Raw genomic sequence first — 26,124 nt, forward strand, 5'->3', positions numbered from 1 at the left:
ATTCTTTTTACTATATTTTCTGAGAGAAATATAACAGTGGAACTACTACTTTTTTAAAAAAACTATGCTGAGGGATCCAATGCAAAGTCGGGATCCAATGCAATGTCTTGTACACACTAACAAAGCATTCAAACATTGAGCTACATTCCAGCCCACCTCCATTTTTAAACGAATTATTGTAAAATACTTTAGATATAAAAAGACTATAAAATATTATTTTAAAAACATCTATGCACCCACCACCTCTCTTAAGGAAAATACATTATTTGAACAACAGAAATGCTGTTTTTTCTCTGTAGTCTGACGTTTATCATTCCATGGATATATATACAGATACATAGATATAGATATAGCTGTATAAAGCTATGCACATATAGCATGTTTTGCATCTTTAAGCCTCATATAAATATACTTTATATTTTCTCCAGCAACTTCTTATGCCCAAGATTTTATCTGTCAATTATAAGCATTACAGCTCAATGATTTATTATGACTTAGAGTTTAAAGTTTTTAAATGGTTATAACACAGTTTATTTTCCATTTATTAGGACATAAAATAGCTTTTAATGTTTTCCTCTTATAAATAATATTGCTATAATTACCTCTATTCTTTTCTCTTTATACTGAGTTTCTTTAAGATAGTGTTTTCCAAACAAACATTCATAAACCATCAATAAAAATCGCATCAGTGGGCCAGGGTCACAACAACTTTTGAAAAATAAAAATGCACAAAAAAAAGTGGTAGAAGTAAAAGACAAAGCGACAATATATGGAGAGAGATAAAAGAGTAATACATGTATAACGGCAAGTTTTATTTCTTGAAAATGTGATTTCAGTTTTGTCATGGTCTAAAGAGGTTAACAAATAATGCTAACATATGAATATAAACAGAAAGATACACAAGTACACATAACTGAAATTTCTCAGTCATGAGAAAATTGCACTTTCAAACTTGATGTTAAATTACTCCCAAAAATGGTTGTTTATGCTTCTGCTCATTGTTCCACATATTCACCAACATAATGTAGTCAGATTTTTATGTTAAAATCTATTTTAAAACTCTTAATATTTGAATTATTTTGCTAAACATTTTCAAAATTAACATTCAATGATTTTGCTTGGTATTTATAGGTACAGTTCTGTGCTCTCTAACATGCATTCTTTCAATTATGAAATCTGCTGCCATTCTAATTTCTATAGCTTTTGGTATTATCTAGGTTTGGGTATTATCTAGTTATTTTTCTTCCTGTAGATTCACTATATTTTTAATCATACTCGTATTTTTAATTTGGGGAAATTCTTGGTCATTGTTCCTTTACATACTGACTGTGAATCTAGTCTCCTTTTTTGGAATTCCATTTTCACATATGAAACATGTTTATTCTTCTTTAGCTACATTTTCTTCAGGTTCCCACTTGTCTGTTTTTTTCCAGTCTATCTTCAATTTGGTTAATTCTCTGTATAGCTGGGTTAACCTAATCTATTCATTTTCTTCAATTATTGTACTTCTAGTTTCCTTAAATTCTATTAGCTTGTTTTTCAGATCTTCCTGATAAATATCTTGTTCACTTCTGATGTTTTTAATGCCTTCTTTTAACTCTTTAAACTTTTTATTCAAATACATTCCAACCCTGTATGTCAGCAAACATTCTGAAAGTAGCTTTGGAATCAATGCACTGTAGATTCTACCGTATTTTATACTTTTTGACCCATAGGCAACTATATTCAAAACTGGCAAGATGTTTTTTCATTATTCCTTTCTTAATACAATGTCTTTTCAACTACGAAATTTCAATTTGCATTAACTTTCTAAATTGATTCCTGTACTATTTGTGTTATTTTAGTATAAGTCCTATCTTACGTAATTAAAATTTTCAAGTATCCTGTACTTTATTTTTTCATCATTTTAAATCCAATTTATTTTCAATATCGATTACTAGTGTAGGTCAGTGTTTTATTTCCTTCAAATGTCTCTCCTATTCTTATTATGCCCACAGTAGAAAGTTATGGGACTTCCTGGGCAGGCTCTGTGGAAGGTAGCAGACAGATTTTTCTTCAAGATTCCTTAATCTCAGAAGGTAATAACTATCCTCATACTGCTCACAGGGCCATTTCTCTGCCCCAGCTCTGTCATCTCTAAACTCAATGAACTTTTAAATTCTTAAATGAGTCTATTTTCTACTCAGAAAGACATATTTTTTTTCTGATGTGTTACCAGTTGTTCGGTACCAACAGCTTTAATAATCTAATATCATCAGCCTTTTCTGTCTAGAAAGCTTGAAATTTTTCTGGTTTATTGATGAATAAGGATCCTTTTTTCAGAGTTCCTATAAATTCTTTTCTTATTCCTTTTTATTTCCCAATTGGAACTTGAACTGAGCTTGATATTTTATGCTTGCAATGAATTTTTTTAAAATGTCTTTTCAAACTACTTAATCATTATTTCTAGTTCATCTCCTAACAAAAAAAAAAAAAGGAAAAGACTGAGGGTATTTTTATAATGCACAGTTTATTTTAGAAGTGGCTACAATACCAAAAGTTTGCAATCTACACAATTTCACAGATACGAAAAATTAAACATGTTTGAATAACACAGCAATAAATTAGAAAACTCTTAAGAATCTGAAAATGTGAAAACTATAACCAAGTCCACCGTGTTTCTCCTTTATTCAAGTCTAAGTGGCAATTAAATAAAAGAATAAAGTATACTTTTTCTAATATAAGTTTTCACTCAGAAAAGATTTCCTGCCTCAGTTTCCCAGAGTGCTGGGATTACAGGCATATGCCGCCACCGCTTTAAGGATGATACATAATAAAAGTAGAGATGATATATTCAAGCCCTAATCTCAGTATTTGTAATGAAAGTCAATTATATCTTTATTAACACAAAACTAAACAAGTTATCAAATTGTATCATTTTAATCCTTTCACCATGAAGACATTCAACTTAAGAACTTTTAACAACCCCAACTAATCTTTCAGTAGAAATAATACTATCAAGTAATACGTTTACTGTGTACATTCTCTGATAAAAATACATACCCTGTGCTCCAACTTGAGACACAAGTTCACAGAGCACACTGCTAAAATTTGCAAAATATAGTTTATGTTCAATATGTAGTCCATCCTACAAACTTAAAAAAGAAGTGATTAAAAAGGGCTAAGCAAGTTGACTTTAAAAATGTTTTTAGTAGAAAAGAAGTACAAATTTGGAACACAAAAGTAGAAGTGCAAAGAAATATAAATGAACAAACGGCTATTGATTTTTCTGATGGCATAAACCAGTATTCATTACACATCTTGGAAGGACAAAGCCTTCCTCCCCACAATTCTCAGCAATTATCATCAATTTTATTAACTACAACAAATTTACCTTTCAAATACTTGTTTCTGTTATAGAAACAGAAATTGATAACATTATAAATTAAAACCCATAAAATAATACAATTCAGAACATAAAATACCACATCTTACCAATAATCAAATATAATTAGTAGTAAACACTGATCAAATAAAGATATCAGCAATATTTCCTAAAAACAAAAGGCAACAGTTACAGGATAAGTTAAAAAGATGTAAAGGTAAGACAGTCTGGTTCATGTCCTGACTTTACCATTCCTGCAGTGTGACCTTGGGTATGGTCTCTACCCTCTCCATGCTTTGGTGTTCCTATCAAATGAGATAATTATACATTCTCTATGGTGTTGTAATGATTAAATAGCTAATATTTAGAATATACTTAAAATTACATTTATCTGACAGTAAATGTAAATGTCTTTACATTTATTAGACAGGAAAAAAATCTTTCTTAATTCCACGGGAATGTTCCCTTATCGTTAACTTTAATCGTTAACTTTAGCTCCACGATTTACTAACTGCCTATCTTCACTCCATAAACAGAATAGCAACATTACTGATTTAAATTTAGAAATGAAATATATATTCCTTCAAGGTGGTAAATACTTGAGCTATAATAAAAAAATATGTATCTCACTAACACTGACAAGTAAATATTTAAAGGCCTATCGATATGAAATATTTGGTGTTAGTTATATAATTACATGAAAGGAACTTTTATCAATTATTGAATGAATTTTGTAGAAATTTCTTTCAAATTTTAAAAAATCACTTTAAAAATTTACATTTTAAGTTAAGAAATGTGAAAAAAACAGAAATCAAAAATAGAAAATATATGTAGAGTCACTGATCCTACTCAATTAAAATATTGATAAGATATGAGGAAAAAACAAATGAACCAGACAAGAAATACAGGTACAAAGTCACTGATGCTACTCAGAATTATAATATGATTGTATAGTTCTTTGTTTATCTATATTAACACTGAGTGTGTAATATTGTGCAACTATAAAAAAGCTTTTATCTCAAACTATCTTTAAATAGAGTTAGATTAGTTTAGACACATCATGTGTCTAAAATACTTTTTAAAATAAAAGTTTTATTTTGACAGTAAAAAAGGTTTTAGGCCACTTGATACTCTTAATTTTTTCAAGTTTTATGTACCTAAGCCATAGTAAGGATCTCAAGGGGAAAGTTCAATTTGGTTAAGGTTCTTTTTCTTAAAAAAAAAAAAAACAACAAAAAAAAACATTTAAAAGTATATAATTAAAACAAATCAATAGAGTAGTAAATTAATAACTAATTGTATAACTGTTGTATATGCTCAGTTAAATAACCAACATGTATTTAAAAGTCAATACCAAAAGCTTACCACTGTTCTAAACAGGCAGGATGCTCTTAAATGAAACACTGAAGACTATAGTAGAAGCAAAGTGATTTGAGTACAGTATGAAGATTAGAATGAACCTTCCATACCCCAATGCCAAAACTAATTTTCTGTGAAATACATGTAGGATTTCTATTTGAAAACTATTTTCTTTGGACTTAAAGGAAGTTGCAAGGATAAAACACATGAAGTTCCTGTTACTAGTATAGATTTCTGGGCACTAATCCTTAACTACTAAAAATTAGAAACTATAGGAATCTACGTATTTCATAAATATAAAAGTTCAAGTATGTTAAGCAAAAATGTACTGAAAACCCAAAAGGTATTGTGGAAAGAAGCAAAGACTAGTAAAATATTAGTATCAGGAAATCTCAAGTGGAAAGGTAAGTCAAAAATACTAAATACCACGAATAATTCAAAAGGACAGAAATTGTGTTTTATTCATTACTGAACTGCTTCATTATTGAATTACTTTTATCTGCTGTCTGAATGATACATTTCAAGAAAGGATTTATAACAAATAATTTTGTTTATCTGTACTACTTCACTCTTCTGTTTTCCCAAATAAGGAATTGAAGGCTTGAAAAAAAAAAAAATTTGAGTAAGTTTTTGCTATGTTATGCACACGAAATATATAAATTATTATAAACAGCAATGAGACAAAACTATTTCCATGAACTTAGAAGTTATTCTTCAAAATAAAGTATCAATAAGCACTTGAAAGTAATAAATGGCAACCTGCCATACAAAGATACTTCTATAGACAACCCATACTTTAAATGTTTAGTCATTTTCTTATAAGAATTTTATATTACAAGTTAATACTTATACTCAGTGCATAGAGTTAAGAATCAAGTGTTTGCACAAAACCACATACTAAAGCAAAAGTTAAGTCTCTCAACTTTCAAAATAATGTCCATTCCCTAGGCTACTTTCATCCTGTTCCTTCCCAACACAATAACTAACATTAATACATAAATAAATTCACTTAACAAAAGTGCACTTCATTAAAGCCAAAAATCCTGCTATAGGACCTATTATTTAACAATGCACCACTGGCCTTAGTCAATGAAAAAGAAAAACAAACAAACAGGAGGTACAAATATAGAGAAGCTATTTTTAAAAATTATAAAGCTTTTATTGTCCACACATAAAATCCAGGAGTATTCTCTCTCCTCCTTCCACCGCCAGTACTGAGGATTGAAACCAAGTTTTTTGCATTGAGTTATATCTTAACCCCTTTTTAAAATGTTTTACTTTGAGACAAAAATCTAGCTAAATTGTTACAGGTAGGCTGGAATTTGCAATCCTCCTGCCTCAACCTCCCAGAGTGCTGAGATTACAGGGGTATGTCACACATAAAGTCAAGAGCATTCTCACAAGACTCTTGACTAATAACAGAGCTCAGGATCAGTATTAGAAAATCAACACTTACTATCTATACCTGATCAATAACCTATCAGAAAATTAAATGGTAACAGAAATTTTGAGCCAGGCACAGTGCTGCATGCCTGTAATCCCAGCACTTGGGAGGCCGATGCAAGAGAATTGTTGCAAATTCAAGACCAGCCTGGGCTACAAAGTGAGCTCAAGGCTATCCTGAACTGCAGTGAGACTTTGCCTCAACAAGAGAAAAAAAAAATTTAAAATCTCTTAAATTCATGCCTAATCAAAATTGTTAAGACCGAGATGAAGAGGAATGGTGGTAAGAAAACTGAGTATACACGTGCAGAAGAAAGAAACTAGATTCCTTTCACCTTATGGAATAATCAATTCAAAACTGATTAAAAACCTAGATGTGTATAAAGTCCTGAAACTTTGAAACTGCTAAAAGAAAACAGTGCCAACACCTGATACCATAGGCACAGACAAAGACTTCCTGAATAGGACTCTGGTAGCATAGGAGAAAACATCAAAAATCTACAAATAGGACTGCATAGAATTACAAAGCTTCCACACAACAAAGGGCGTAAATGAAGAGGGAAGAGGCAATCTACAGAATAGGAGAAAATATTCTCAAGTTACTAGAGGATTAATACCTAGAACAAAGAGCCCCCCCAAAAAAGTTATTAAAGGACAGATGAATTAAACAGAGAATCTCAAAGAAAGAAATACAGAAAGATATAAAGTGTACGAAAAAATACATTAGGAAAATCAGAGATTCCAGTTCAGACCTGTCAGAATGGCTACTACCAAGAATACAGAAAGGAAAGAAACATGGAAGAAATGACAGGAAGGAAGGCAGAGAGGGAAGAGGACGGAAAGGGAGAGAGGGAAAAAAGGGAAGGTAAGTTGCAAGGAGAAGGGAACTCATCATTGTTGGGATGAAAGTAAACTAGTATAGCCTCTAAGGAAAAAAACATGGAGATTCCTCAAAAAACTAGAAACAGAGCTATTATTTGATCCAGCAATAACCTAAATAATTAAAATCAGCATATCATTGGGACACCTGCATGTTTATAGAGGCACAATTCACAATGACCAAGATATAAAACCAATCTAGTGCCCTTTAGTAAATAAATGGACTGGGCTGGGGATATAGCTTAGCAGCACAGCACCTGCCTGGCAAGTGGGAGTTCAAGAACAAAATCATGTTAAACAAAATAAGCCAGATTCACAAAGACAAGTATTGCATGTTCTCTCTAATATGTAGGATCTAAGAAAACATGAAAGTAAAAGGCAGACTATTAATAGACAAGAGGACAACAACAGAGGGAGAGGAAAGGGAATATAAGGGAGGGGAATGGGAAGATAGATCTGATCAAAATATATACAAAGAATTCCAATATTGTGTAATGTTAAAAAGTACTTATATATTTAAAGATTACAAAAGCAAATGGTATGAAGAAACAATTCATTAAATGAATACGCAATCCACTTAGAGCCATGGTTAACACGTGCTCAGTGCTCAACAAATGGTAGTTGTTCATGTTATAGTAAATAGAAAAAATAACTTATGAACATATTACACAAGTTCCATAACACTTACGATTTAAAAAATAGCAAAACAGAATGTCAAAAGTTTGAAACTAGATTAGACAACACAGCAACCCTATCTCAAAATAAAAATTTCAAAAAGTGCTGGAGATACAGCTTATTACAAACACACTGATTCACTCTCTAGTACTATCCAAAAAAAAAAAAAAAAAGAGGAAAGAAAAACACAGTTCAAAAAATTCAGTGTTGATGTTGAGAATACCGACTTACATAAACTGCAAGCAGGAATATAATATTGATTCAACATTTTTAAAGTGAAAACTGAAAAGTCTATCCATATGAAATAAACAAATCTTTTGGCCTAGCAACTCCATGGCTAGAAATTATTCTTATGTATATAAACACATTCAAGAACACAAAAAACATATAAGACATTGTGGAAATATTAAACTATACTAACAAAGCAAGAATAAAATTAATATACTTATCAATGACTAAATAAAATCACAATATTTCCACATAATGACAGAATTATGAAGCCATTAAAAATAAATAAGGTACATCAATAGAGTGCCCTAAGGAAAATTTCAGCCTGGAAGAGAGACTTATTTTTCTGACTGCTGTAATTATCACATTTACTAATTTTTTGAAAAGATATATACTTGAACAAGAATAGTCAGCACAGTAAAGATATCAATCCTAATCTGACAACTTTATTTAATGGAATAAAATAGAATTCTATCATTATTCTACAACAGAATAGAGTCATTTAAAGTCAGTCTCAGAAGTTATATCAAAATAGCTGTGAAAAACTTAGATGATACGGATTTGTCTCAAAGAAATTATCAAAATAGAAAGAAATTATCAAAATAGAAATCTCAGTCTGACAATGGTGTATTTACACAACAATTGGCAAGTCTTGTCAGATCACAAAAGAAACAAATAGAATGAAGAATCCAAACAAACATTTGCTTGCATACATAACATATGACTAAGAGAACATTTAAATCAGTTAACAAAACAGGAAAAACTAAGATCACTTACCTCCTACAACACAAAAGAAATTTCATACAGATAATAAACTTAAAGCAAAATTAGTCATTTGAAGAAATCTAGAGTTTCTTTAAGAAAAAGTAAGATCCAAAACCTACAACAGATGTTGTCAAAGGATAATAAACTGCTCAAAGAGAAAAAATAAGTAGGATTGGGGAAACAAGAAAAAGAAGGGAAAAGGAAAAAGATATAAATTTGTTTACATAAAATAGCTAAGATGATTATTCTACTAATTTTATTATTTCTTGGAAAAGAACAGTTAATACATGATTAGATCAATTTATATGTCTATATCTGTTAATCTAAGCAACTCTTGAAGATAACAATATGCAATACAACAACCATTGTTAAATTCCTATCATCTTGTTTTGAAATATATTGATATTGCTTTGGGTTTTTTGTTGTTCTTGTATTGTGTATCTCTAGTTTTTTGTTTTTCTTTTTTGTATTTTTTCTCTTTCAAATAAAATTTTTTTAAAAAAGAAATATAGAGTTTCTTTTTATAAATATTACAGATAAGAACATTTGATTTAGGTCTAAAACACCAGACCTTTGATAAATAAATAAATAAATAAATAAATAAAGACTAGCACTTAGAAATCACTTACTCAAGATTAGACAGTTCTATGAGGTCTGCAATTAGTAATTTATTAAATCCTCACAGTAATCTCTCAAGGTATACCATTGCTAAGCTTGTTTCATCAATGAAGATACTGAAGTGCAGTACATAACTAAGAAACACTTACAAAGTGGCCCAACTATCTGATTCAAGTTTGTACTCTTGACCAGTACACATGGTTCAATAGCAAACTTAACAGTATTCAACAACAGATACAGAAATAATGCAACAATTATAAGGTAAGTTTGTAGAAGAAAAAATCTATCATTTTTAACTTTGAATTTTTATACTTTTTGCCAGGCATAGTTGCACATGCCTGTAATCTCAGCACTTGGGAGGCTGAGACAGAAGGACTGCTGTTGAGTCTGAGACCAGCATGGGCTACAATAAGTGACTTCAAAGTCAGCCTTCTCTACATGGTGAGTCAAAAAAGCCAAAAAAAAAAAAAAAAAAAACTAAACAAATTAACATTTTGAGTGCTTTACAATAACCATGATATAATATATGCTTTTGTTCCATAAAAAATACAATATAAATGTATACGGATAACTGTATATTAGTAAACACCTCTGATTTCCAAAACCTTGGTATCATAGCAGACAACCTTTAATACCTATAAGAAAAATCTGATTTATGACTATAGAGTTTCTTGTTTGGTTTGGTCATATGCGGTGTTTTGTTTTCCTTTTGTTGTTATTTTACAGTACTAGGATTCAACCAGGGCCTTTACACTAAGCTATATTCCCAGCCCTTTCTTTAAAAAGTTTTTTTCTTTTGAGTCAAACTGAGTTTGAACTTGCCAATCTCCTGTCTCCACGTCCAGTGCTAGCATTATAGAAATGTACCACCATGTCTATAATGTCTATGTCATTAGTTTTAATATACATTTTTAAAGTAATTATTTAAATTAAAAAGGTATACTTGAAGCTCTTATACTTTTGGATGCACCTTGAGACCATAAGTTAAGTGAAATAAAACGAACAAACAAACTTAAATATTGCATAGTTTCGTATATGAGAAACCCCAAAATACAAATAAAGAGCCAAGTAAGAGACAGATAATAAGAATTAGGGAGATCTTCCTCACATGGAGAAATGCATGAAATATTTAGAAATATGTTAGAAGCCTACTTAGCAAATAAGGTATGTTTTTATCACATTGTTTCAATTATCCTAAAATTTTTAAATTTACCAAGTCATAGAATTTCATAAACATAGTTAAATTAACTATAGAATCTCAGACTGAGGCTGTGAGCAAGATATATTTGGCCAAAATCAAATTAGGAGTGATGTTATATTGACAACAGACTAGAAAACTGAGATGCAACTCTTTGATAACCTGATGCCTGTATTTGGGCATGTGAAAGAAAAGAAGAAAAAGATATTATCTACTCTTATTTCTCTTCCTAAAAGTTGGCTGTCCTTTATCTGTTTAACTATTCCCCAAAGGTATACCAATAATTTTAGTAATGATCATTTGAATTACTTACTTGGATGTTTAAGTACCGGTAATTCTAAGAAGTATGGCCACAAGTACTGTAAATAATAACAAAGAAAAAATGAAGGAAAGGAGGGAAAGAGGATGGAAAGATAAGCCATTTCCCTAAAACTTTATTATTATTTTTATTATCATTACTGTTTTACACAGTGGCCCTTCCACCTACTAAATCTCCAGAGAACCAACAATTAGAGACTAAAGAATGTTTCCAAGAAAATCAGGCAACAATATTCTGCAAGTAAAATCTGCAAAGGTAAAGCAGCACTCCTTAGCTCCCCCCTCCAACTGTGTTTCAAACACTGGCTTGGCCTGAAGCATATAATCTTTTAATCAGAAACAGAACACTGATCTGCAATTAGTTGCTTATCTTTCTATTACGGGGAAAAGCTCCTAGGTTGTTTCAATCACCAACAGAAAGTATTGATAAATTTACACTGTTGATCAGAAAAGGAAAACGGCTGAATACAAAATTAAAGTTTTGGGGCTGGGGATTTAGCTCAGCGGCATAAGCGCCTGCCTTGCAAGCAGGCAGTCGAGAGTTTGATCCCCGGTACCGATAAAAAGGAAAAAGACAGACAAAAAAAAAAAAAATTAAAGTTTTTCAGAATAAGAACTTCTGCAACTAGATACATTAGAAAACCTCTTACTCAACCAACACTATGTGAGAAATACGCTTGCTACATCTGAGTGTTTTTTGTACAGAACTTCTCAGAATACATACTTCCAATGACAGAAAATTAACTATCCAACTTACTTTCATTCAAAAGAAGAAAACATTTTTAAAAATTTTTTCTTATATTATTTTAAAATTATACTCCCAAATGTTCCAAAATGTTCATTTCAATTCTTAAACAGAGCTGTTCACCAATCTTCCACAGCATCTTTTTCCAAATTAAAGATAATGAGAAACTAAAATGTAATTATTTTTAAAACTTCAAATACAGTATGTTTTTTATTGAATGGGGGGTTAGAAAAACAAAAAAGCTTCAAATATTAAGACATAAAAACCCAAATTTTAAAATAAATTCAACATACTATATATTTTCAATCCCCAGATGCCTGTTTTCTTAAATACATTTAACATCTTGAAACCAATAGGTGCCTTATTATAATTAAGGAAATTAAAGTGGTAGCAACACAGTTTTCTTTCCCTATGTAAGAATTTAGTTATCATTATATCATGGTGATATAATTTGACAACTGCAATCTCTCAACATTTCAAGCAACAATCTATCTGATGAACATTTGAGGAAAGCATAAGAATGCTAGTAAATGACTGAAAACCTTTCATTTATACCATCTGGGCAAGATCAAGAAAATGTGAGCATTAATCTTATAGAATAGGTATCAGAAAAAAAAAATCCTAAGTAAAAGGAGAGCATATTTTATAAGTAGTGTTATATTACTAACTCTCCTAAATGCATAGAAAAGACATTTTGTGAGAAAACACATCATACCCTACCCAGAGAAAAAAGTGATTCAGGAGTTGGATTCTTAGTGTTAAAACAACTAAGGAACACCTTATCCAATTTATTCAATTATACTTTCAATGGATATAAATGAGTAAATCTAAGAGTTTTTACTTTACTGAAAGAGATAAAGTTTTTTACATTTATTGAAAGAACGTACTATGAAGTTTAATTAGCAGCCTTTATTTTTTGTTCCTCCTTAAAGAAACTTAAAATAATAGTGTTGTCTTACAATTGGCTCAATAAAACATGTTTAGTACACCTGAGATGGTAACATTTAACAGCTATTCATCAAAACCAGTTTCTAGTTTCATCCTCTTCCTGAGCACGTCCCTACATTATAATTTTTAGCTTCTTTTAATAATTAAATATGGTCATGTAACTTAGATCTAGTCAAGACATATAAGTGAAAATCACATGCTCCACCTCTAGGACTAACTCATAACAATTACAGTTAGAATTGTTCTACTATCCTTAGAGACAGAGGCCAGGCTTCAACTCAGTCCTTTTCTTTCTCCCTTCCCCAAAGGTCCTTCAGAGAAACCTTCAAAGCAACACATGGAAGAAGGCATGTCCTCTCATTCTGATTAACTTATGTGAGGCAGAATATCCCCTTCTGCAACAACTATACCCACTTATCCCCCTACCACCACTCACTGACACCAGTACAAACACAAACACTGATCTATCATGTCAACAACAAATGAGTTGCTAAATTTGGAAGTTTATTAGTTTGCTACTGCTAATTAAACCAACAGCTGGGTCTTTTTAATTAATAAATTTACAGGTACATTTTAGATATACATAATGGAAATATTCATCCCAGGGAATTTGTACCTATATATATCATGCTTCTTCTTTTTCCCATTCCCATCCCCTCCCTTCAACCCCACTTCTGCTCCTTATTTACAAAAGCTTTGTTTCTTTTTCTCATTTTTTTTCTTTTCCCTTCCTTCCTTTCACCCTCCTCTCCCCCCAGTTTTTCCTCCCACTTGAACTATTTATTTCATAATAATGTTATACATTTTGGTCCTTATTTACACTGTTCGTTTTTCACACCAGAAAAACAATGTGATATATACATGTATGTCCAATTTATTTCACTTAAGAATATAGTCTCAAGGCACATCACTTTATCTAGAAATGTCTGAAGTTTATTATTCTTTATGGCAGAGTTGTACTCCATTGTATATTAACGAAACACATCTTGTTTATCTTTCCTTGGCTAGTGGGAATTTGGGTTGTTTCCAAGATTTAGCTATTTCAAATGGTGCCACTATAAATATGAGAGTGCATATATCACTGTGTCATGATGCTTCTAATTCTTTTGGGAAGACATCAAGAAAGGGACTAGCTGGGTCAAATGGAACCTCTAGTCTTAGATTTTGAAGACTCTCCAAATTAACAAACCCAAAATACAGGCAGTAAGCACTGACAAAATTAAAAGGAACAGTTCTATGACAGAAATTTAAAATATCCTCGTTTCACAAATGCACACCCAGATGGAAGATCAAGAAAAAAAGAGAACTGAACTCTACACACCAGTTGGACCTAACAGATGTATACAGAACACTCTACCTAGAGTGATTTACAGATTCAATGTGATCCATCAAGAAAAACCAATCCTAAAATGCTCATGGAATCTAACAGAATGTTAAATAGCCACACGATCAAAGTTGAAGGCGTCACACTTTCTGATTTCAAAACTAACTACAAAGGTACCCAAAGCAGGGTGATTCTGGCATTATATAGATTTATTGATCAATAGAACATATTTTTAAAAGATTTTCAACAAAGGTGCCAAAGCCATTCAATAGTCTTGAACAGTCTTTCAACAAATGTACTGAAAAACTGAATATCCACATGTAAAAGAAGGAAACTGGACTTCACTTTACACTGTATAAAAATTATGATCAGATAATCCTTAAACTAAGTACACAAAACAAGCACTCTATGTTGAATGTTTATACAATTGATATAAATAGTCTATGAAAAGGAACTCAGCTTTATGAAAGCACTAATGAAGAAATCTGCCCCAGAGTAGAGTCAAAGAAGATTTCACAGAAAATTACAGGCTTTCAACCCCAAAACTGAAAGACAATAAAAATTAGACAGTAAACTGAATGGTAATGAAAATTCCGAATAAAGGTGCAAGAAATGGAAGGAAGTACAATTCAGTTAATAAACAGTAAGATAGTGTGGTTGTATGTAAAGGCCAAGAAAGGGAGTAACAGAATAAGACAAACTAAGGTTTTATTCTTCAGTCTTTTCATTTCTAAAATGAAAAATGTTTATAATATAAATTCTAGTTACACATCTTTGTAGGTAATGGAAACTTCACAAATAATGTCCTAAAGAATAAGACTGACTACATTGTACTTGCCACTTTCTGAAGCAGTTCTGGAGGTACCCTTTTATGTTTGTCCTTAGTTGAACTCCATTGGCTACTTCAATGTTCTGAAGTGATTTAAAACATGTATCTTTCAAAGTTCTCTTCACTTTGGGGAAGAGTCAGAAGTTGTATAGTACTAGATCTGGTGAATAAGGTGAATGATGGCACACTGTAAGTTTTTTATGAGCTTGCCTTTCTGCTGGATTGTGTTTAACAACAACATTCACTGTATTTTAGATCATACCTCATAGAGACAGTCACAAAAAGACTTCCAGAACTGCTTGACAAAATATCAAGAAAGATGGGACAAGTCTCTGCAAAGAGAGAGGACACATTTTGAGGAAGATTAATGACAATGTACCTTTTATTGTAATAAATTTTTTATTTAAATAGAATTTAAACATTTTTTTAAAGCATTTAAGTTTTCCTGATTAGATCTTGCACATATGTGTGAAAAAAGAAAGACAAAGAAATGTGAAAGACAGTGAAAGATACAGAAAGAGATTGAAAATGATAGTCAAAAATTAATAAGAACATCTTTGGAGAGCATCAAGGAATCAACTTAATCTGAAAACTGATAAATAAAGGTAATCTAACATTTATGTTCCTCTCCTGTACTGTACAATAAGAAAAAAGGTGACAAGAGAAAATTGCTATTTATAGGTAAAATAAAACTATTATATGAATAAGAAATGATAAAAAATTCAAATAACACTATTAAAACAATGTATCTAAACAATAATCATCCACAGTTGTTGTTAAGTAAAAAACTGTTAGGGAACTTTATAATGGATGGATCACAGTGACAATATTTGAACCCAGTGATGAATATTATCATCACAAAAAATACTCATACATTATTTACTTTGTGATATACTGCAATAAGATAATCATCTATAAACTATTCTCTCAAAAAATAAATTAAACCAATTCTGAGTAGGACTCTGGATTTAACTACCAACTCATAAGAAATAGAGGGGATATAATCAAAATATAGTACACATATTGAAACAGTAAAAGCAACAGGTATTAATAAATAAGTTAAAATTTAAAACTCATTAAAAATCAGTATGAGAGATCCATGTGATAATGGAATTGTTCTATATGTTAATTATATTGATGTCAATATCTTGGATATATTACACTATAATTTTCTAAGACTTTATTATTTGGGAAAAATGGGTAAATCATACACCAGATTCCTTCTGAGTATTATTCTGACAATGACATGCTAATCTATAATTACCCCAAATAAAAATTCTAATTTATAAAAAAAGAAACAGAAGGGAGAGGAATATGTTAAGGGACACCACAGTGATGGAATTAAAACCAAAATATTAAATATTCTGAAAGACAAACAGCCTACTACATTTAACAAATAAATTATTAAGAAGAAATAAGGGACAGAGAGAACTAACTATAGATCTAAAATGATTTAAGAAACTCACTGATTAAATATGTGATCCTTGTTTAGATCATGATTCAAGCAAATCAACTTATTTATTTTAAAAAAACCTTTATGAGGCAAAGGGAAAAATGTGAAGATTAATTGTATAGTTAATTATACTAATGAATTACTAATACTAACTGGAGAGTTAATTATACTGTACCAATGACTTACTAATACTAACTGGAGAGTTAATTATACTATACTAATGAATTACTAACTGGAGAGTTAATTATACTGCATTAATGAATTACTAATTATATATATATGATAATGATACTCTGGGTATAGTAAAACAACAAAAATATGTCTCTTTTAAAGATACACACATATATAGACACATACACACATTAATAAATAAAATTCATATGAGGCACATGATCTTCAAAACAGTCTGGGGGAAGAAGCAGGGAATGTTTGCATAAATGACATAAAACTGGCCACATGTGATGGATGAGGTGATGGATGAGCAAAGGTTCATTATACTATTGTATTTTTATATGTACATTTTAATGCTCATAATTGTGGAGGTGAGGTTATCCCTGGTAAACTACTAATCTCTGAAGCTTTCTTATTTAACATAATGACTGAGCCCATCTCCACATAAGGCATTATTCCAGGTATTAGAGAAACAGTATAAAATTTCTACAACACAGCAACTGACAGGTGACACAATTATTACATAAATGTTCACACAGAAAAATTTACTAGAAGTACATAATGCCAGAGATTTACTAATAATAACTGACATATGAGTACGAACAATAAGCATATGATATATTTAATGAGCTATGGGAGGGGATAATTACCTCACATTTTTTTTCTGATTCACAGATTTCCAATATTACCAAAGTCAGAAGTCAAAGTAAAAAATACTACCTACTTTCTCCTTTTCATGCAAACTAATTTTTATGGTGTTAAATAATTTTCGGTTTTCTTCTGCTTTAGGATGATGTACAACAAAATTTGTAATGGGAAAAGGAGAAAAGAAGGGGAAAATACATATATGTATATACACACAATAGCTAAAATAACTGTACTACTCATTCTATTAGTTCATTGAAGGGAACCATTAGTGTTTATATTGTTTGATCAATTTTGCATGCCTATATCTGGTAATCTGAAAAAGTATTTTGAAGGCAACAAAATGCAATATAATGATCATTGTTAATTTCCTATCATCTTGTTTTGAAATTCTGTATCATTTTTATTGTTTTTTATTCTTTAAAATAAAAATTGTTACAAAAACATTTTAGCCACTTTTTATCTTTTTATTGTAATAAAATAAGCATTTGATTAAAAGAAATGTGAGCAAAGAAAAAGCTAAAAACAAAGGCTCAAGAACTTTCCATGTAATCATGAGTAGTAAAACCAAAATGATATCCTATAAAAGCATAAACAAAAAATTACTAGGCTTAAAATTAGTATACTTTCCTAGCCCAATACACAGTATTCATTTCCTACAAATTAGAAACTGAGAGACAAGGAATTATAAGTAGGCATATTTGAATCCTTACTTTCAAACCCTAAATTTTAAAAATTAAACTTTTATAAGTATCCATACTTCCTTATATAGGGACCACAGACACACCTCACCATGTCTAGCTCTGAATTCAAATTTTTAAATATCGTGTGTGCGTGCATGCGTGCATGAGTGTGTGTGTGTGTGTGTGTGTGTGTGTGTGTGTGTGTGTGTGTGTGTGTGCTGCTGGAGATCAAAGCCAGGGCCTTGAGTATGCAAGGCAAGTGCTCTACCAAGTTATACTCCCAGTCAAAAATATCCTTCAATGTGTTAAAATAGTAAAACTTTCTTGACTAGGATTTTTTGTAACTAAGCACTGAATGATTAAAATGTATATAATGTAAGGAAATCAACAAATACTACTTATTATGAACCACTCTACTTCATGAACAAGGAAGTGGCCAGTCACCAGTTTATAAGTCACAATAAAGAAGAGCAAATAACATTTCAAATACTAGACAAGAATAAAACATTGTTTAATAGAAATACAATTTTGGTCACATCACTCTGTTCCCTATGGAGAACTTTCAAGTTCAACAATATCATAAGGAAATGAAATGTATAGCCATTTATAAAGTTTGTATTTAAAGAGAAGATTAACCATACAGCATTTCTCAGAGAAGAACCATGTCACTGTTAATGTGTATTCTCTAATTTGGGGGTCATATCTTTGTGTTATTGCGAAAACAACCAACTTTAGTTTTCTCATGCAGTTCCATCTTATATTGTAAGTTATCTGAATCTTTACACATATATAACTAATAAGCCAAGCCTCTATGGAGATGAGCAGGTTCAATATCCAGCAAAGCAGATTTCATATCAACTACTGCTTTGTCAACTGTTCTGAAAGGAGTAGGATTCCACCTCTACCTAATGGGGCATAATTCGCTACAGAGAACATCATGTACTTCATCCTTAGAAGACTGACTAAACCAGCAAAAAAAAAAAAAAAAAAAAAAAATAATGAGGTGGATGGGGCACTACAGAGAGAGATTCCTAGCCATAAATAAAATAGAACTGAAGTGTTCAATATCATTTGCTTATAAACAAGAGAAAATAACAGATTCAATATGAAAGGGCACATAATCCTATGCCAACCAAGGCCAATGGTTAGAATGAAAATTAATTTCCATTTAAGGCACTTCTTTCTCCTTCAATAATATCTTAATTAGACCATTATTAAAAGAGGTTGCATTTATTGAAGACACTAGGCAGGCAGGTCAGATGTAAATATCCCAATTACCTTATCCAATGATCTCACACAATTTGGGATGAAGCCACTCTTCCATTTGCCCAAGGTACACAAGGTACCAGGCAGCATGACGTCTAACTAGACCCACATCTTTCCATCCCAATTAATATGCGTCACATTTCTAAAAAAAAAAAATCTAAAGCACAAATCTAAATATGTTCTGTTTCCAAGCACCAACGTCTAATGTGGCTATTGTTCCTCCCAAATTATGTTCATAATAATTCCATGCTTGTTACACATGTTCTGGACCCAAAGTACCTATATAGTTCTAGGATCACGAGCTAAGAAACTAATGTGCTCCAAGTCCATTTCATAATGTAATATTTCTTCTCAACTGTTAAGTACCCTAAAAAAATATCATTTGTCTAAACTTCACATCTAGATTATTAATAATGTGTGTTAATTCTGAGGTAAATATCACATATCCATTAGACATACTGGGCTGTATTTAGAAATATTTTTATGTACCTTTTAATCATTAAAAATTAATTTTCATTCTAACCATCAAGACTCATCAAACCATAAAGAGTTTAAGACAGTTTTGCCATATAATTATTTTGCATGTATACATAATACCACATCACAAAAAATAGGTGTTTCAGACCAAGAATTTAGCTCAGCAGCATAAGTGCCTACCTGGTAAACACAAGATTGTGAGTTTGATCCTTAGTACAAAAAAAAAAAAAAATGTGTTTCTAAAATTATGTGAAATACTATTTGATTTTTCTCTTTTCTTCCTTATGCACTCTTTTAACTATATGCAATCATTAAAACTTTAAAAATCTAGTAAAAATGAAGCTAAGCAAAGCAAAGTTGCAATGCCATACTATCAAAGTAGCAAATTCTTAGTAGCAATTATTCCAAAAACTATTACAGAATAATTATTTTAGAAACTGAAAATGTACCTATAAAAAAGTGCCATATTACAAGCATGGTATATCTGAGAACACAAAATACGTTGATATACATTCCTAAACTTTAATAGCACATGACAGACTACAAAGAAAAACCTGAATGATAATCAAGTAACAATTTCAAATTAAAAAATAACAAAAATGTCATCTTTAACATGAATGCTATTTATTATTTCTGTTAATAAATATCTTGCAGGGGTTATAAATAAAAGGAAACTATAGCTACCTAAAAGGTATCCTGAAAAACTTACCATCATTTTGGCTCTTTCCCTTCATCTCCTCCTTCCAGGATAGAATTGTGTTCAAGGCAACATAGTCTCTTAAGTATTCTTTGCGCCTCTCCTCTAAGGTCATCTTCAGTAAACGTTCTTGCAAAATAAAAGTAGAATCGTCATTTGTATTTAACTTTTAAGCTTGGGAATTACTTAATACTTTAACTATTAATCATGGTAAGCTAAGCAAAGGTTTCATACAATTTAGAGAAACATCAAAATACAAGTTGAATGCTTTCATATTTGAGTATTAAAAGATGTCCAACTAATTATTCATTAACTAGAAAACTAAAACCAAAGTGTGATAAACACACTCTGTGACAGTTAAGGAAATAATTCATTTGCTCTTTCAGTCAATATTTACTGACAATTTACTAAATGCCACTTGACACATTTAAAGGTTTATAGATACAAATGTGACTTTACCTTACCCTGAGTTCAAAGGACAAAAAATGAGTAAGATTCAAAATAATATTGAAGTAAATAAAACAAAATGCCAAGACAGATATTATACAAATAAGCACAAGAAAGGCAGTCATCAAGGTATTTCCTTACTTCAACAAGATCATTAACAATGAAAGTACACTTTCAATTGAGTAATAGCTTTATAAAGGTGATAACTGATTACAAGATTAAAACAAGAATTGTATATTAGAATTAGTAACAGTGAGTGTCATTTATAAAGAACTCACCACTTGCCAGTACTTCACACGTATATGTCTGAAACAGTAACAACTCATAAAGTTGATAGACTATTCCTATTTTGCACATAGAGAAATGAAAGACACCAAAATCAAGGGGCTTGCCCAAAATCAGGAACTTTCAAATAAGCCAAGATTAAAATAGATAGATACCTCCATTAATCAAAGAGTACAGCTCCCCAGAAAAGTAATAGGTAAGCACTAGTAGGTAAGGACATGAAGAATTTTGCATGAATGAGTTTAAAAAGTAAGGACATTTCAAGTAACAGAACAACGTTAACCAAAATAAGGAGATGCAAATAGTTTAATGAAACTACATGATATGATATCAGGAAAGGACTGGCCATAGAAATGAAAAATAGGTGAAAACAAGGTAAAAGAAAACCACACGAGCACAGTGATGATGAACCTTTCAGAGCTTTTAATGATATAAACAGCCTGCTGCAGCACATGTGCCTAAATTCACCATTACCGGCATGAGGACTTGTATGCCACGCTGAGCAATTTAACCTTTACTCTATTAACTCCACTTATATGCAAGCCCAATCAGTACATAAAATTATCCACTAGGATGCAGAAAAAAATAAATTCTATTTATTTTTAACCTAAAACACAAGAAAGAGCTTAAGATTCACTAATATTCAACATATAAACTGTCCCTGGCATATTCACTCAGTTTAGTCAGTTGTCATAGATCAATTTACTAGGGGTGCCCACAATGTACAGATTGACAATCATATTCTTATACTCTCCAATGACCTTTCAATGTATTAGAAGATACATAGTTCAGATGCATGGATTTAATATACTCAAGTCACACTTCTCAAGGGTCAACAAACTGAGTTTACTTATGAGATATTCAAGAAGTTGAGATCAAGAATCTAGAACTCAGGAGAAATATCTAGCCTAAGTATTTTGGAAATTGTAACCTAAATTACTGTTGGTCCTAGAAAAAAAAAAAGGAGGGAAGAAAGGACGGGGTGGGTGGTGTGAACCGAATTTTTTTTTAATTTAGATAGGAAGCACAAATAGGAGAACAATAAACAACCTGGCTGTCAGGAATTAAAGGCCCCTGAAATGTGGAAGACAACAGGGAAAAGAGGTTTAATATGCAGAAGGAACGAAATACTGTCAACTGCTGCAGGAAGATCAGGAATAAAAATTATAGTACAAAAATCGTAACTTTTATCAAAAGAGTTACCAATGGACCTGAAAAAGCAGAAAATTGGTTAACAGAGCTATCTGCATTCTAATCTAAATCATTGTGCAATCTCTATGTTTCAGTTTCTTTTCAATATAAGAAGTTAGGTATTATTCCCAATTTATAGATGAAGAAAAGCAGGGTTCAAAAAGTTACCTAAGCTCTCACAGTGAGTAAGCAATTTACCTAGGATTCACATCTGGACAACTGTGTTCAGAGCTCTCAATCTGATAGTACACTACCACACTTTTCTATCTCATGGAGAGAACTGTGTGTGAGAATCATATGAGATAACCCAGGTAAGGCACTAACAATAGTGTTGAATGCATAAATTGACTTAAATATTACCATTCTTATTTAGTACAACCATCACTGTTAACACTAAATGACTTTAGGAATATTAGTTTCAATAGGATATAAATGAAATCCAGGAAACTATGGGGAGCTGTTATAGTTTAAATATGAAATGTCCCCCAGTGACTCACATATTAGAGGCTTGACCCCAGTGAAGCAATGCTCAAACGTGGGGCTTAGTGCAGTGACTGGGTCAAGAGGGTGCTAACTTCATCAATGAACAATTCACTACGAGTTCAGAACTGAAGGGAGCTGGAGCCTAGTTGAAGGAATATAGTCATAGGGAGAAGTGCCTTGAAAAGGCATCTTTTGTCCCTGAACCCATTCTCTTCCTCACTCTCCTTTCTCTTTCTGCCTAATGTCTGGCATAAAGTGAGCCACTCAGGTCCACTACATGCACTCTGTCACAGTATTCTGTCTCATCACACATCCACAACAAAGAACCTGGTCAACTATGGACTGAAAGCTTTGAATACACATGACCCAAAATAAACCTTTGCAACTTGTTACTCACAGGTATTTTGTCAGGGAAACAAAAAGCTCACACAAGGACTTTGCAAAAGAAGAAAAGTGAGAGCAGCAAACTACAAGGCTAAGCCCTGTGAAAGATAAACTACTTTAAGATATAAGACACTTAAATGTATTATAGACAGTAGAGAAGATCCCAAAGACCCTGGGAAATGAAACATACCCAGGAAGGAATAAACAATGGCACAAGACCTCAAATACAGAAAATGGGATGCAGAGGGGTTAACTTTAGAAACAAAGAAGAAAAGTGCTTCCTCAAAGACAGGAACAAAACCTGAAGAACACAAAAGAAATGAACCAATAGACTATGAAGAAGTATGTTAGGGCTGCTCTTATTATATGTAATTTACTTTCACTGCAAATTAAAAAGGCAATTATTATCTATAACAAGGAAGGAGAGCAGTGGTGGAATAAACTTGTAGAGAATATTAAATTTGGAATTATCAATGAAAGTGAAAAAAGATTAGTGTCAGTTTCTAAAGTATTACTTTTAAAGTTCAGACCAATGATAAGGATTATTACAAGTAGCGATCAAGTTAACAGGATTTTAAATATCAGGATGTAACAAAATGAATTCTGGCTTCTGTCATTCTATTTATTTAAAAGTTTAAGTTTAAAGACAGAACAAAGGTAAAAATCAATTACAAAAAGCTAAAAAACAGTAAGCAGTAATATTTGAAAGTACATATTCATTAAGTGGCTCTGAAGTAGAGATAAATTTACCATAGGTGGTCTTGACAACTCAATTACAATATTTGCAATACAGTAAAATAATAAAGGATACAGACCTATGCACTTTCTTTGGCATTACATAAAACTTTTGTTTAAAAAAATGCTTCACCATTCTAAAGAATCTTTTCTCTATCCATCAAGTATGTGACAGCAAGCAGATCGCCTTATTAGATGGTATACTGAGTTAAATATGTTTCTAGAAGGTCTTGACATTTCAATGAGTAGGTAAATCTTCCTTCGGATTTAAATAACAGCTGCAAAAATACTATGCCATCCATTCTCCAGTGGGATAAAAGGAAAAGGTCATGCCTCCCCTCAGCTTCTCTTTTGTACTAGAAAATCTTTGCTCCTTTTTGGTAGAATAACATGTGATAACTTAAATCTTCCAAAAATGAACATCCTGATAAAAGTGAGACATAACTTAAAATCATCAAGTCATACCTTTCCCTTTAACTTTAAGCTTCATGCAAAATAGCTTAGTTTTGAATAGGAAAATTACTTTAACTGCTTTCTTCGTACATCTGCTTTTGTATTTAAAAATATGAATTTGGATATTTTTCCATTAGAAGTAGAAGGAAAAAAGATATTAAAAGATTCTGAAAGGCCTGCTAACCACAGTCCTCTGTGACATAAAAGAAGAAACCATCAAAATACTGTTACTTAGGAACATTTTTTCTAATAGAACAGGAAAACAGTTCTTAAGTACTAACTATAATTTCATCAATGATTCCTGTTATTGAAAGCAATGTCTATGTCTAGCAGTTTCCTTCATTATCACCAATAATACAAAACTAACATTTCAAAGCCATCAATAAAAATGTGCATAAATGATTTTTCAATGCTCACAAAATAAAACTTTGGTGAAAGTATGTTAAAATAACTGTTACTGCAAAAAATGAAGCAAAACTACTTACACTACTTTATATATCAAGCTGTTAGTCTTTAACAGCGTTTGTTATGTGACAGTAAAATTTTTAGATCTCTATGTTCATAATTATTTAAAACAATTAAATGAGAAAAATTAATCACTCAAAAATTTAAAGGCCACTTGACGTTCAGTTATATTAAACATTCCTGTAATGAAGCAGGGGGAAAAATTCGCTCCTCATCCCTTTCTCATGCATTGTCGGAAGTAGGTCCTATGCAGAGAGGATTCTTCTTTTCATTCCTTTTCCTACTGACACTGTTGAGCCCTCATGTTCATAAAAGTCAAGGTTTGCAATACAACTCCACAGATTTTAAAGAGGTATTTTCAGGGAAATCAATTTTAACTTCTATTACACCCTTTAACTTCTATTAAAGATGAGATATTCGGGAGGAAGTTCTACTACCCTTACTGGACCTCACCCTTGATGTATTAGTGTAGTGTATCTCAAGCGTATCTTGCCAGTAGCAATGCAACAAGTACTTTCTCCTACATTTATGTTTTTTAAAAGGGGGTAAAGAATAGAAAGAAAAAGATGTGAAAGGAAAAATGCTAGACTTTCCATCACAATATTACCTATGATTACTGAAAGCGTGACCGAGGGAGGGAACTGCATCACACAGTTGTTTCTTGGGGGAATCAGCGCCACTGTCAGTCTGATTTAGCTAAGCCTCGCTCTATATTGGCATTCAGCGATGGGTTCATTCACAGTGACACATAATCTCACTCTGTGCAACTTCAGATTATGAATGAGAATGCAACAGAGAAAGACGCTGCCTAGAGAGAAGCCCATTCACACTTCCCCGCAGGCACTCATGCTCGCGGTCGAGATGCTCGGTTAAGTTTTCCCCTAGAGTTACACACGTCGAAAGTCACCCAGCGTCCGAGGACCTAGGGGACCGACACCCTGTGAAAGCAGAAACTCGAGACGGCGGGGAGCTCTGGCCAGGCTGGGCGGAGGGCACCAGAGGGCAGGCACGCCAGAAACTGTGCACCCGCCGGCGTGGAACGCCCAGCCGCGGTCCCAAGGAACTTGTCCGGGCCACCTGGGGAAGGTGACCCGGCACAGGGAGACGGAGGAGCCGCGCTGGCGGGAGGTGCAGCGCGCGTGCCCGCCGGCGTGCGCGCGTGTGCCAGAGTGTACACACGGACACGGGAGGCGACGGCGCCGGCCAGAGGGACCCCCGCCCCCACCCTCGCGCCCGCCCGCCCGCCGGTGCCCCGGGACCCGACGGGCCGGTTACCTTTCTCCTCTCTCCACACCTTTTTCTTCTTGTTGCTGGGGTACATGCTGCCGTGGGGGTGGCTGGCTTTAAACTGCAAGTTCCCCAGGCTCACGGGCAAGCAGGGTGTGTGTGGAGTGGGAGGGGTGGGAGGGGGGCAACCAGGAGGAAAAAAGTGAAAGAGGCTCTGCGTCTTGCGCCGCTCGTCGCCGTCCAGTCGTCGCCCTCCTCCCTCAGCCCGCGCTCGGCTTGGGCTCCTACCCGCCTCAGCCCGACGGCCGCTTCCACAGCAGCACCTCAGAGCCTGTCAACTAGGTCACGCCTCGCGCTAACCTAACACCC

At 32.6% G+C, this 26,124-nt stretch overlaps 1 protein-coding gene across 6 annotated transcripts in view; it reads right to left on the bottom strand.

The window, feature by feature from the left end:
- The window catches only part of Macrod2 (mono-ADP ribosylhydrolase 2), a 1,970,011-nt gene extending 1,943,887 nt beyond the window's left edge, over window positions 1-26,124 (bottom strand). For 2 of the 6 annotated variants that reach the window (XM_063248671.1, XM_023560149.2), the window contains exons 1-2: window positions 25,804-26,122; window positions 20,098-20,214 (exon numbers count right to left, since the gene is read on the bottom strand). In XM_063248671.1, the coding sequence (XP_063104741.1) occupies window positions 20,098-20,214; window positions 25,804-25,849 (163 nt within the window). In that variant the 5' untranslated portion in view covers window positions 25,850-26,122. Of the gene's footprint in view, window positions 1-20,097; window positions 20,215-25,803 lie in introns of all 6 variants that reach the window. The other 4 variants (XM_063248672.1, XM_063248675.1, XM_063248674.1 and 1 more) reach the window with 4 other exon arrangements.

This window comes from Cavia porcellus, unplaced genomic scaffold, assembly GCF_034190915.1.
Source record: "Cavia porcellus strain 051 isolate PalLab524CR breed Dunkin Hartley unplaced genomic scaffold, mCavPor4.1 scaffold_5, whole genome shotgun sequence".
In the NCBI taxonomy this organism is placed as follows: Eukaryota; Metazoa; Chordata; class Mammalia; order Rodentia; family Caviidae; genus Cavia; species Cavia porcellus.